General features: G+C 40.4%; 1 protein-coding gene across 1 annotated transcript in view; it reads right to left on the reverse strand.

Moving 5' to 3' along the window:
- LOC126266915 (mediator of RNA polymerase II transcription subunit 23) overlaps positions 1 to 15,404 on the reverse strand; it is a 174,781-nt gene that overhangs the window by 107,554 nt on the left and 51,823 nt on the right. Inside the window, exons 3-5 of the mRNA XM_049971600.1 lie at positions 15,056 to 15,188; positions 8,036 to 8,218; positions 5,640 to 5,927 (exon numbers count right to left, since the gene is read on the reverse strand). Coding sequence (XP_049827557.1) covers positions 5,640 to 5,927; positions 8,036 to 8,218; positions 15,056 to 15,188 — 604 coding nt within the window. The remainder of the gene's footprint in view (positions 1 to 5,639; positions 5,928 to 8,035; positions 8,219 to 15,055; positions 15,189 to 15,404) is intronic.

Genomic DNA, 15,404 nt, shown 5'->3' on the forward strand with positions numbered 1-15,404 from the left:
ATCCTTCCTAAAAATCCAGAATCCTAAACCCCTCACCTGGTTCAAATTCACTGATGACATCTTTGCTATCTGGATTGAAGGCGAGGACACCTTATTCTCATTCCTCCAAAACCTCAACAACTTCTCCCCCATTTGCTTCACTTGGTCCTACTCAGCAGAAACAAGCCACCTTCCTAGATGTTGACCTTCACCTCAGTGATGGCTACATCAGTACCTCTGTCCATATCAGACCTACTAACCACCAGCAATACCTCTACTTCGACAGCTGCCACCCATCCCATACCAAGAAGTCCCTTCCATACAGCCTAGTCACCCGTGGTTGTCGCATCTGCAGTGACGAGCAGTCCCCCTCAAAATATACTCAGGGTCTCACTGAAGCCTTCACTGACCATAATTATCCTCCAATCCTTGTACAAAAACAGATCTCCTGTGCCTTATTTTCCCAGTCTCCCACGACCTCCCTAAGTCCCGAAGTCCGGCCACAAAAGAGCACTCCCCTTGTAACGCAGTACCACCCAGGACTGGAGCAACTGAATTAAATTCTCCTCCAGGGTTTCGATTACCTCTCGTCGTGCCCTGAAATGAGAAATGTCCTGCCCACTATCCTTCCCACCCCTCCTACCATAGTATTCTGCCATCCACCGAACCTACACAATATACTCGTCCATTCTTACACAACCCCTGCTCCCAATCCCTTACCTCATGGTTCATATCCCTGTAATAGACCTCTGTCCCATACATCCTCCTACCACCACCTACTCCAGTCCAGCCATTAACATCACCTATCCTATCAAAGGCAGGGCTACTTGTGAAACCAGCCATGTGATTTACAAGCTAAGCTGCAACAGCTGTGCTGCATGTTATGTAGGCATGACAACCAACAAGCACACTCCACAAGCACACTTGTTCTGCAAGAACTGTCAACTGTCTGGTTATGTTTTTACTGCTCATAGACAAACTATTGTAGCTGTATGCTGATGTTTGCATGCATCCTATTAATGAGGCTTATCAACTTTTACCAATAGTGAACTGGCCATATAATTTTGTAATACTGGGAGGTTGTGAACAGTGAAAGTAAACAACTGTGAAACACAATTGTGCAACTGTTGGCTACATCATTCACAGTAGTCAGTGTCTCCCATTCTTCAGCCACTATAACAACGCAGTAAGTCGACACCGTGGACTATCAATGAAGGAATAAAGGAGGCGAACATCACAATATGTTCCCGGATGAAAGTTTCTATGGAAATATCAGCAAAAAAAGGCAGGATCAACAAAAACCTCCAACTCCAGCTACCAGAATCACTTTTTGGTCAAAAGTACATTCAAGAAAGACCATGCTTCTATAGCATTAATTGCCATGAAAATTTAGAAGGTGTTGCAATTGGTGAAGTAAATCAAAAAAGCTATTTAACAGTCACCAAGACAAATCGGCTTTGTCAGCCTAACACAGAAAAGAAACAGGTCTTTAATGTATTAATTTTTCAGAAGGCTATTATGTTTATAAAATTATTTTGTTGTAATTATTTAATCATTACTGATTACAAAACATAAAACACAATTAAATGTGATTCCATGTAAAAGAATATTCATTTGAAATGACCAGGTACACTTTTTCTACATTGTAGAAATGCATACAAACAATGTGTGTAAGAACTAATACAAGAATATTCATTTGAAATGACCAGGTGCACTGTCCCTAAATTGCTGAAATCCATACAAACAATGTGTGTAAGAACTAAGAAACTCATTTACATGTAAAAAAAGAATGCAAATTTTATACGAAGAATCACGTTATTAAATTTTAATCCCTTGTCTGCAGTTTACTTTGCATAAACTAGATATACTGTTTGCACAGTGTTTAGTTTTGCACATGAGCAATGTGCGTAACAACATACAAACTCAAGTAAAAAATCTATGCAGACCATACAGTCTTCACATGCAAAGCAGCAGGCACTAAGCTAGTTATTACACATTTGTGAGTGTTGTTTTTTTCTTTTTTACATTTTGGTATGTTCTGCAGTAGTGAATTATACAATATTTCATTGAAAGTGCTAATACAATGCACTTGTTTTAAAGTGCTTTAAGCACTGTGCCATTAAGCCAGTTAGCTTAAACTGATCAGAGTAGAGTAGGTGCATTCTCATTGGTAGAGGCTTTGGACAGCAAAAAAAGCTTCAAATCTGGCAGTAACATGCTGAGTAAAGTATGTTTATATCTAAGAAATTTGTCACATTGCAATACTGCAGAACCATTGTGGGAACTTGCATGCTTTGTGGGTGAGTGTTAATGGTCATTCTCATATGACAGAGTGTACTATTTGGTAAATCTGGAGAGCAGTCAAATTTTATATACACTCCTGGAAATGGAAAAAAGAACACATTGACACCGGTGTGTCAGACCCACCATACTTGCTCCGGACACTGCGAGAGGGCTGTACAAGCAATGATCACACGCACGGCACAGGGGACACACCAGGAACCGCGGTGTTGGCCGTCGAATGGCGCTAGCTACGCAGCGTTTGTGCACCGCCGCCGTTAGTGTCAGCCAGTTTGCCGTGGCATACGAAGCTCCAACGCAGTCTTTAACACTGGTAGCATGCCGCGACAGCGTGGACGTGAACCGTATGTGCAGTTGACGGACTTTGAGCGAGGGCGTATAGTGGGCATGCGGGAGGCCGGGTGGACGTACCGCCGAATTCCTCAACACGTGGGGCGTGAGGTCTCCACAGTACATCGATGTTGTCGCCAGTGGTCGGCGGAAGGTGCACGTGCCCGTCGACCTGGGACCGGACCGCAGCGACGCACGGATGCACGCCAAGACCGTAGGATCCTACGCAGTGCCGTAGGGGACCGCACCGCCACTTCCCAGCAAATTAGGGACACTGTTGCTCATGGGGTATCGGCGAGGACCATTCGCAACCGTCTCCATGAAGCTGGGCTACGGTCCCGCACACCGTTAGGCCGTCTTCAGCTCACGCCCCAACATCGTGCAGCCCGCCTCCGGTGGTGTCGCGACAGGCGTGAATGGAGGGACGAATGGAGACGTGTCGTCTTCAGCGATGAGAGTCGCTTCTGCCTTGGTGCCAATGATGGTCGTATGCGTGTTTGGCGCCGTGCAGGTGAGCGACACAATCAGGACTGCATACAACCGAGGCACACAGGGCCAACACCCGGCATCATGGTGTGGGGAGCGATCTCCTACACTGGCCGTACACCTCTGGTGATCGTCGAGGGGACACTGAATAGTGCACGGTACATCCAAACCGTCATCGAACCCATCGTTCTACCATTCCTAGACCGGCAAGGGAACTTGCTGTTCCAACAGGACAATGCACGTCCGCATGTATCCCATGCCACCCAACGTGCTCTAGAAGGTGTAAGTCAACTATCCTGGCCAGCAAGATCTCCGGATCTGTCCCCCATTGAGCATGTTTGGGACTGGATGAAGCGTCGTCTCACGCGGTCTGCACGTCCAGCACGAACGCTGGTCCAACTGAGGCGCCAGGTGGAAATGGCATGGCAAGCCGTTCCACAGGACTACATCCAGCATCTCTACGATCGTCTCCATGGGAGAATAGCAGCCTGCATTGCTGCGAAAGGTGGATATACACTGTACTAGTGCCGACATTGTGCATGCTCTGTTGCCTGTGTCTATGTGCTTGTGGTTCTGTCAGTGTGATCATGTGATGTATCTGACCCCAGGAATGTGTCAATAAAGTTTCCCCTTCCTGGGACAATGAATTCACGGTGTTCTTATTTCAATTTCCAGGAGTGTAGTTACTCTAAAATTATGTATGACAGATTTTGTACTCACTTCACTGATTGAAGGACTGATACTTCCGGGGGTCTGATGTTTTGGAGGACAGGTTTATAACTGTGTTGTGGGCCTGTTTAGCCTCTAGGTTTTGTAGGGTGGATGGAGGGAATTTCTGAACATGTAGCAGATGATTTAGGTCTGTGAGGCAGGGTTTGGCAGCTGTGGAAGGAGGGGGGGGGGGGGGGGGGGTTGGGTTGGGTTGATGGAGGCTCTTGTGATGGTGGTGGTGGCTGTGGCAGTTTGTGGGAATCCAAGACAAAAGTATTAGGTCAACAGATTGGACAGCTTTTTGTGGTGGCATTGGGCATGCTGCTCTAGTTCCCGGAGGACCAGGGTTTCAATGTGGGAGTGGGACACAGTAATATGGAAATGCAAAGCAGGAGTGTTGTATGGAAGGAGCTGAGGTAATGCAAGATGGCTTGGACTTGAGTTATATGGTTTTGCAGAACTAGATTGGTGTAGGCTTCAAAATGATATAATTTGAACAGATGGAGGTCACTGCGGAAGGGTGGGTTGCAGCCAGACATGCATAATTTGATGGCAGGCCATTTGGAGGGATTCTATGAGCTAGGAGGAATATATAAACATTATATAGGACTGGGTTCTTGCCAGCGAGAGGGAAATTTTCTGTACTGGTGCTGATGGGAGATCCATAGTGGAGGATAAACAAACACTTAAAAATATATATCTTAAAAACTCATGAGAGACTAAACCAGACGGAGTATATTAGAAAAAGGGAATGAAACCACAAGTAGAGTACAAAACCAAGATGGAAACAAAATAAAAATATGAAAACAGTATGACATAAAAGTCAAAACAGAAATGAAAGTGAATTAAAAGATGATAATTGTTTGTGGTGCAAGACTGTGGGAAGATGTGAGTGGAGTGATAGGCAGCAGGTGTAAACAGACTGTGTGAGGTCAGCAGGTGGGCGTACAAGTCTGGGGGAGAGGGAAAGCTCTTAGGTATGAGGTGCAAGAATATATGTGTGGTGTAGGCAGAACCGGGAAAACGTGACAATCAGGTGAGAAGTTTCCTCCTGCTGCTCCCCCCCCCCCCCCCTTCCCCCAGCACTGCCTATTGATGCTGGACCCAGCATCCCACCATCCTGATCCTGTCATATCTCTGAACACTCCAACAGGAACCACAAGAGTATGTTCCCCCACACCTGTCCTGCTTCCCTCCTCCACCACACTCCACAACTCTTTGCACCCGCATTACCCATCCCAGCTGAGATCACTGAATGAACAGTGGGTGATAGTGTATGCCATTCATTTATTTAGTATAAATACTGGCAGTACTGACTCTGTCATTACTCTACTACTCTCTTCTTTCTTTCCCCTCTCCTACCAATAGTTTCATTAGTACTATTACTCAATAATGAGACAATATGTTTCTATTACATTCCCATTTTTAATATATGATGTGTACAACGTAGCTATGATGCCTGTACTGATTTTATGTTATACATGCACATTATTCCTAATCTGTATTTATCACATTAAGTTACACAGATTTCTGCAATAATTTTCCATTAGTATTCTACCTGTCTCATGAAGCCATAAGAGCTTCAAAATTGATCATCACAAAATGAACCTCAACAAATATGGCTGTCTGAAATCATTAGTTATTCTATGCAACAATGGCAATAGCTAGGTAAAGACCAAGAGACCAGCACTAAAGTTGCAAAAAATTGTCATTCACAGAGAAAGTGTGAAAGATTAATATTCACTAAAAAAAATACAAAGAGCAAAAATGGTACAGGAGATAACTTCCTTCAATGCAACTTTTAAACATTACATCTAAGTGAGTTTCCTCACCTGCTTCTGCAACCCAAGCATAGAGCACACCATGTCTCTGGAATAAGGTTGCTCCAATACATAACGTAAGAGTCCTGTCTGCGGTTCCAAAAGTTCTTTGTCATAAGGTAAATTTCCTTTTAAAGTAAATTTAAGTGTAGCAGGATCTAGTTTCCATGGGTTTATCAGATGGTCAGCATATCCTGAGTGTTCCACTACCGGTAACATTTTGGAATGTCCTATAATGGATACCATTTGGGCAGTTGGATGAAAGCTTTCCACAAAACTTGAAAGCAAATGAGCCAGTTTCTGCAGAAAGAGAGAAGAGCATCATACTTCACAGAAAATAAAATCAGGCAGCAATTTTATGTAAAGAAATAAAAGAAACACACGATAATTAATGCAAAACAGTTATTGTAATGAGTTTTCCATCATCATTTGTTGCATATAACAAATATACACTCTCATACGGTAATAAAATGTTATGGCACAATATTCCTCTTTAAAAAAAAAAACACCTCCAAGCTTTGCAGACAGGAATTCCTCCCTGTGTTTGCTTGGTTCCCTTCATGTCCCTAATTTAACATGATTGCTCTTCCCTTTGCTCTGATGCAGCCTACATTTGCCTTGTGTAAATTTTATTTTAGTGTGATCTGCATTTTACATTTGATCTGTCAAACTCTTCCTTCTGCCTCCAGTAAGTTCTCAGGCCTTCAAATGTATCACTAACATTTTGTGGCTGATTTCCCTCTTTTTCTGATCAGCTATGTCTCTAATGCCCCAAAGTTGTAATATGACAATCATCTAGTTCATGGTCTGATAAAAATTTCAAAGACAAGTCAGTTGCCCCAAGTTTATTAAACAACTCTTTTGCTCAACATTTTATGTGTACACACTGCAGCCATATTTTACTGCTTCATGAGAGTAATCTATCCCAATGAGATCTTTGGCTATCCTTTGAATTGATACACTGTGTGATAAAATATCTTACTTTTAGTTTATCAATTTGACCTGTATCAGAAGGGAAAACCCTGTATACTATCCTGTACTGCATTATGTTAGCTGTAAACACACTATTGTTATGTTAAACTATTTGTGTGTGGCATATTTTGAAACAGAAATACAGAACCGCTACAAATTCATCCAAAAATGTATGGAAAACCTTCCAAATGCATACTCATAATGACCAACATTCCAGACCCTGTCATTAATCCTTTCCTGAATTCAACTTGTGTGTGACTCCTATTTTCAAATATCAACCCACTTAAAGTCTCAATCTGTTATTGTGTTAATAATTTTAAAAGGGGCTAGTGGCCTCAAACTGTGACTGATTAAATTTTTTGAGAAGTCTTATAAAACGTAAATGTAGGTCCAAATTGAGCCAACGGCCTTGCCACAGTGGTCACACCGGTTCCCGTCAGATCACCGAAGTTAAATGCTTTTTGGCTTGGCTAGCATTTGGGTGGGTCACTATTCGGGTCTGCCGAATGCTGTTGGCGAACACGGTGCACTCGGCACTTGTGAGGCCAATTGAGGAGCGACTTGACTGAGAAGTAGTGTCACTGGTCACTGGTCACTCACAACAGCCAGGAGAGCAGTGTGCTGACCCCAGGCCCTTCCATATCTGCATCCGGTAACACCTAAGGGCTGAGGATGACACAGCAACCGGTTGGTACTGTTGGGTCTTCAAGACCTGTTTGTCCAGTGTTTGTTTGTTGTTTGTCGATCTGAATTAAATTTTTATAATAAATCCCCATACGGAGTTACATTTTGGAGCACTTAGCTATCTACGGCTCAACAGCAGCTGGAAAAGGTGTACTTTCGTTATGGTTCTATAAAAAAATCTATTTTAGCAAATACCAAGTGGCCTTGAAAACATTTAACTCCCCGCTATTGTCATTCTCCTCGAAACTCTAAAAATGCAGCAATCTGGAAGATTGTCTCTGAAATTTTGAAGAAGTGAAACAGTAGCCTACAGCAAGTTCAATTTTTCAGGAAATGGGAACGGACAATTGGATTTAATGTCCTGTCCACAATGAGGTTATTGGAGATGGAACACAGCCTCACAATGAACAACAATGAGTAAGGTAATCAGCCAACATTGCTTTTAGATGAACTATCCCAGTTTTTAGGGAAACAAGACAAAACCTACATATGAATGGCAGACACTACATTCTCCCAAATGTGAGTCCAGTGCTTCAACCAATGCGGCACTTGGCTCAGTTTGAGTTATTCTGTGAAGTGTAGTTGGTAAAGTAGCTAGTAGCAGGCTACCAACAAATGGCAGGCACCCAGGCTCAAGTCCTAGACTGACACACAGTTTGAACTTGATTCACTTTTTACAAATGTTTATATAAGTTTTACAAACTTAGATTAAAAGCTTACATTTCAAAGACTAAATTAAACTCTATACTTACCCAATGTGGCCAGTTCTTGTTTTCTGGATATGCTTTTTGGATTTCATTAACAATGAAGTAACCTGGTAAAAGGCAAGCATTTCTATCAAAAATATAATTGATGACATTTTCTAATGCTGTCAACTGTGGTACGACAGATGCCTTCAGGAATGGTGGAATTGTCTGGGCCTTTTCACGACAACCCTGTATAAAGAACAATAAATATCAATAGTTAATGGTGCTTCCATGGCTCAATAAAAGTTAAATATTAGAAACTGTTAGTTTCAGTGGCACCTTAGTTACATGGAACTGATAACAATTCCACATTGCAAGAGGTACTGTTGAGATACAGAAGAACGAAAATGAGAAGCAAAATGAATATGAATAATGAGCACAGAAAAATCCAGTAAAAAATTGACTATTTTATATCATAATTCTACACTAAAACAATGAAATTTTAGACAGTTCTCATACAATACAGACTAAAGATGAAGTTCCTTTACTGTTGTGCAAGTGACACCAAGGCGGCAAAAAAGGGAAAAGTATATCATGACCACCAACTCCAGCATCTCAAGCCAGAATGGCATTCCGGCCCGAGATGCAAGAGTTGGCGGTCATGTGTGCAGGAGGTGTGCTTGCATTTTGTGTGTGTGTGTGTGTGTGTGTGTGTGTGTGTGTGTGTGTGTGTGTCGCTCTTTAGTGATGAAGGCTGTGCCAGAAAGCCATATGTGACTGTCTTAAGAATCATGCCTGTCTGTAACTAGCGTCCTATATTTTCCTAGATTGTTGAAAAATAATAAAACACACATAACAATCATATTTGGCTGATGATATTTAACAGAAATAAAAGTATAGTGTTATGGTGTGTGCATCAACACTAGAACTATGTCAGCTCCCCCTCCCCCAACATATGCAAAATGCCTCACAAAGAAATTTGGTGTATAACAGCAACAGACTGCATGCTCAAGATTTTGTTCAAGTATAAGAAGCAGAGAGGTAACATAAATTTATAAACATCACAGTAATTTTAAGTGTAAATAAGAATGAATCGTATAAAATATGGATGACAACTTTGTGCCAAGTGACCATTGATCTATTACACTGAAATGAGAATTATGTTACCAATCGCAGATAACCAAACATTCAGCATCATACGACAAATGGTGGTGAGCTCCATATAGCTCATAATGAGTGCTTACAAATTTATGATCCACTTCAGCTTTCAATGCAGTTGCTGATTAACCTTTGAAACAGTCTCCAGCAGATGATGAAATGTCAGTGAGTAGTTTTATGCACTGATCACTGCCTATCAGCCCAGAAGTTTTAATTAAATCCCAATCTCGTTTATGAGTTAGAAGTTCTAAAGTGTCTACAATATTTGACTTCAAACACATGGCAATATGACAACAACACTGTTCATTTACCACATTTGAACATTTTTCATCATCAAAAGGCAGTTGACAGATAAAGCACGCAGAGAGTAAACAACAGAACAAACTAGCACATATTTTATTCAAAAAGTGCACTATCATATCTATCTGACACAAACAGGGCAGCATTTACCCAACTGGAGCTTAACTGATATGACAGTAAGTCTGGGATCCATGGATGAACTGAAGAGGACTGCAGTGGGAAGAAATGCTCAATGACAGACTGTGGGAGAAAAGAGAAGCTGGAAAGAAGCTCTGTGATGACCTGTATAAGCAGAAGCATTTCAGGAAAAAGAAGAAGAAGAAGGAGGAGGAGGAGGAGGAGGAGGAGGAGGAGAAGGGTAGTCCACAAGCCTGGTGTAATAAGTAAATTCAGAGATACAATGTGAATCTGAAGGTTGTAAAGAGATTTCAGTAGCTGATACCTGAGACAATAGTTCGAAACTCTTGTTCTAAAAGGAAACCGTGTGTCAAGGCTAAATGTTGAAAATGAGGCAGACAATTGATTGCATTTACTGGATTTATTTATGCATGTGTTAAGATAAAAACTTGAATACACAGTGTTAATGTTCCACAGTAAGATTAAATCAAGCGTTTGTTATGAACCAGCTTTCGGCTTCCGAGGCCATCACCAGATAACTTAATACTGCACAGTTAATCCATACGATTTCACCAGGAGGTTATAGATGTACAAAGATAGGATTTTCTGCAATCTGTGAGGCAAATTATATCTAGGTCAATCAGTTAGGGCTATAACTGTTTGACTGACTGAGTGTGAAAGAAGTTAGGAGATCGAAAAAGAAACATTCCACCTTTGATGAACATGCTTGGATTGAATGTTCTCCATAGAGGAACAAAAGGTAGAAAAATTTAAATTATTCAAAATTCTGGCCATTAATAAACACCTGGTCTTTATTTGACTAAACACAATTCCATTACTCGTTCTTATTAAGTCGCTGTGGCCAGTTAATATGTCTCTCACCATTAGATAATAGGAGTCTCATAACTGTTTTCAATTTAGTTGTAAAAAGTCATATATCTTGAAAACAATCTTTATATAGCTGTGAACCCTTGCAGAAATTGTGTGAACTACCTGTTAAGTATTATGTTACCTCTCGATGGCCTAGAAAGTCGAAAGTTGGTTCATAACATATTTTTAAATAGATATTATTGTAGAGTATTAATATTGGTTATTCAAGTTTTTAATATGTCAATGTTACTCCAAGAACTGAAGGATGATTCCATAAATACATACATGGTGTCCATAACTAAAGCAGCAGTTTCACAACATTGTCGAAAGAGAACCACTGCTCAGAGTGGCATCAAATTTGAACAACATATTACTGATGTGGGAGGAAACATCATGAAACAAACAAACAAAAATTAATGAAAATTTGACCAATTGACAGCACTTGTAAGTGTCAAAGATGCACACCAACAGACAGATGGCATGCAGCCTCCCTTTGCATTCAAGATGCCCAACATGACAGTCTCCATGAAGGATTGCACACTGCTGGAAACCTCTTATACAAAAATAGTGACTGTGTACCAGCCACACAGCAGAAGTTTCGTACACTCAAAGGTATGAAACAGGGCATTGGTCCAATATCTGCTAAGAGCCTTAGAAGATGATTACAAAATTCAAGATGACAGGTTCTTTTGAAGTGCAATGTGGCAGAGGGAGAAAAGCAGTTGTCCTGACGTTTGTTGAAGATGTGGTCACAGTATTGCAGAAGAGATGAAGCAGTGGTTTGCAAACATATGGTGGATGGGAAATTGCCTGAATGCTGGACATGCCTGTGAGTACAGTGCATAAAATCCTACGAAACATCCTGCACTGTATCCACAAAAAATCACGTATGTTTAGGAGTTGCTTCCTGCTGACCTGCCAGCAAAACAAACATTCGCTCTGGGATTTCTTACTCGCATGGAAGTGGACAATGAATGGCCATGGGACATTCTGTGAATGGACGAAGTCCATTTCCATCTCAATGTCAATACTCATAATTGCAAACTATGGGCAACAGAAAGTCCACAAGTACATCACATGGTACCACTTCATTCTGCAAAAGTGACTGTGTGACGCAGGTTGATGGCATCATTTGTCACGGGGCCATATTTTTTTGAGGAGATAAGTCCCGTGGGTCCTTTTACCTGTACCGTAACTGGTAAACACTACAAGAGTCTTTTGCACACCAACATCATTCCAACCCTTGAACAGCATGGATGCATGGGTAGGATCATTTTTATGCAAGATAGCGTATCTCCACACATCGCATAGGCAGTAAAGCAGCTACTACAGAGACATTTTGGAATTGCTAGAATTATCAGCCATCATTTGCCCTCAGTCAGGCTGTCCAGAGCACCTAATCTATGAGACTTCTGATTATGGGGTTACCTGAAAGAAGCTATGTTCAGTGCTTCAACTGCAAACATAGTTGAACTGAATGCACACACTCTGCAACGCATTCTAAACATGATCTCTGAGACACTCCAATCTGTCGTGGAACATGCTGTTTCTTGATTTCAACAGTAGGCAGCATATTGGACAAGTTTTGCGCCGGTCTCGTGACAGTTAGAAACCTATGTCATTTTGCTTTTTATGTGGTTTTTGGGCCCAGGACAATAAAACTGCTGTCATTTTGCTTTATATGTGGTTTTTGGTCTCAGTACTATTAAAAATTGATTATTCCCAACCAATGTGGTATGACCTTGCCATGGTGGATGGACTTACCTTGCTAACTGTGCCACAACTGTTGTCTGCCAACCTTGTGCAGGATGTGCATTGAACAGCATGGATGGTGTAATGTGCAACTCAAATCACAGCCATCATATTGCAATTCATCTGTCACCTGTACCCAAACCCACTATGTTAACTTGCTTACAGCACTATCTATTGAAAAAATATTAAATTTTAGTTTCTTTTTCCCATAAAGATTCCCCTTCCTCAAAAACATGCTGTTCAAATCTGTCGTCGTTCTGAGCAGTGATTCTCTTTCTACAGCATTTTGAAACTGGAACTTTATTTATGGACACCCTGTACATTAATACTAAAAATAACAAGTGGACAGAAAGGGTAGCAAGTATTTATTTTCAGCTGGTGAAGTTCTAAGGACTGACAACAGAAACATATAAAAGTAGAAAAACCTATCTGAAATTGTTCGTTTCTTGTTGAGGGAGGAAAGAGGGAGAGGTTGAAGAAGGTTGGGAAGGAGAGGCAGGTCACTCAGACACTAAGCTGAGAGGGATTCGCCTGTTGTAATGACAACACTACTGAAAGTTACACATGTCAAAAAGTGAATGCTATTTACAAAAGCTGTTATAACTGGATCGCACAGCAGTTAATGCGGGTGTCACATCTCCTTAGTTAACTCTGGTGCGCATGAACAAATATTATAATGGAACACAGGTTTGGATGATAACGGGTTGCCTGTTATTATGGAGTTCCTTACATGTGACATAAATGAATACAGTGGAAAATCCTGGATGGAATGTTGCAATGTTATGAAAAGGATATTTGCTACTCATCATACAGCGCTAACACTGAGTCACAGATAGGCACAACAAAAAGACTGTCACAAAATAAGCTTTAGGCCACCTAGGCCTTTGTCAAAAATAGACAACAGCGCAACAAAAAGACTGTCACAAAATAAGCTGAAGCCAACAAGGCCTTTGTCAAAAATAGACACCACACACACGCACGCACGCGCACACACACACACACACACACACACACACACACACACACACAAACACACACACACACACACACACACACATGCATATTCATTTATTACCACATGCATGACTCACACATACATGGCCACATCATCTTCAGACACTAAGGCCTTAGTGCCCAAAGAGTACAGCGATCATGCATGTGTGAGTTATGTATTTTGTTTGGTCTACATCTGATAAAACACTTACTGTGACAGCTAATAATATCTAGGAGCCTTTTTTCTGACATGCCCATCTGTCATTAAATGCCTATGCAGTGAGTAGCAATCTATCCTTTCCATACAGTTTTCTCATTCTTGAATATGTCCGCCTTAGCGTGTGATGAACATACCCATTTCCCAGTTTATGATGCCACATTTATTTCATGTTTTTGCATAGAGTTTTATGTTGAAATAAATGTTGAGTGCTGTCCACAACTGTAATAATATGTTCAGAAAAAGAAACCTCAATAGTGTCCAGTGTGTGTAAATGCAATATCTATCAAGTCACATTTAAATATCAAAATTATTTCTGTTCTCTCTACAAACTCAACTATAATAACGATTCCAACACAGGAGTTTCGAGCTAGTAAGCAAAAATGGTTAAAGAGGAAAGTAACAAGTCATTGATAAGGAAAGTGAGGTTGTTTACAGTTAGAAGCCCCATCAACTTTGAGGACACTGGAATTGTAGTATTATTTTATTCATGGCTGTAATTTTCAGAAACTGCAGTATTATTTTTTCAGAAAAAATTTTAGACATCAACTGCAAATAAATTTTTATTATCTTTATCGGTTTTGACAAATTAATTTGTCAGCGTGCAGACTGGACACTCATAATGGAGGTAATCGACTACAGTCTCTTTGAATTAACCATCCATACATTGCAAAAAAACTTCAATCGACATAGTGATTTGTGGACACAGTGATCTGTGATGAAAACTTCATGTAGCGCATGAGCGCACTACAGTTCTCATAACTCTAGATGGAAAACAATGCAGAAGTAACAAAAAATAAAAATATATATGAAACTATCAGCCTCGATCGAGGCTTATAGTTCCTTATATATTAGATTATCACAATTTCTGAGTGTGCTGCAATGTTGAAAGTACAAAAATAAAAATGCTCATGAGGAAAATTTAAGTGCAAGAACATCTGTGAAAGAGACTGCGACACCTTTCGTATTAATGCAAAAAAATGGTTCAAATGACTCTGAGCACTATGGGACTTAACATCTCAGGTCATCAGTCCTCTAGAACTTAGAACTACTTAAACCTAACCAACCTAAGGACATCACACACATCCATGCCTGAGGCAGGATTCGAATCTGCGACCGTAGCAGTCCTACAGTTCCGGGTTGCAGCGCCTAGAACCGCACGGCCACCGCAGCTGGCTATTAATGCACAAAAGGCTTTTCATGATGAGAAATTTATCATAGTATGTAATATTACAAATGACAGAACTCAATGCATGTAAGTGATTTCTTACAAAAACAATCAATTTTTGCCACTAGCTCCAAAATCTTGCAAACTTTAATTTTTTAATTCCTTTACATGTGCATTCTCCTGCCGCTCCTTGGTGAGTAAATTTTTTATCCATCCAATTAGATTACGATATCTTGCAAAGACACATACTGGCAAAGGAGAATACAAGATTTCACTTTGTGCATGGCTGCATGAATTTATTGAATCAATTTTTTTGCTCCAAAGCTATACTATTAAAAGATAAAGTTTCTACTGGACAAAATTGTCAGTCCTACAACGTGCATAACATATTTAATATGACAAAAGAGTTCATGATGAATCATTGATTTTTCTCTTATTTTCTTGTAAATGTTACACAATGTGTTGTCTAATTAAGTTACTAAATTCACAATTTAAACATAAAAAACTGTACCTTCATAATCTCTCGAACACCCTTGTAATCGACACCACCAATAATGCGACGAATTAAGCTGAAACACTCAACCCAAAAATCTCCAAGCTGATACTGCAGTTTCTCACAGCTTAATATGCATTCACAAACCATCCTATAAACAGAGTTCAGTGTATCAGTATTTTAGTATTTCAGTTTCAGAAAATTACACTACGAGATTTTGAAAGTTACTTAATTTATTGGTTACTTTGTGGTCAAGATATTTACACTTCGAACACATTATACAGCATACATAAGCAACTAACAATTTTCAATTTTAGATTTCTGATTGTAACACTATAATTCATGTTGCTTCCTAGTACATAGATCA

Source organism: Schistocerca gregaria, chromosome 4, assembly GCF_023897955.1.
Source record: "Schistocerca gregaria isolate iqSchGreg1 chromosome 4, iqSchGreg1.2, whole genome shotgun sequence".
NCBI classification, from domain to species: Eukaryota; Metazoa; Arthropoda; class Insecta; order Orthoptera; family Acrididae; genus Schistocerca; species Schistocerca gregaria.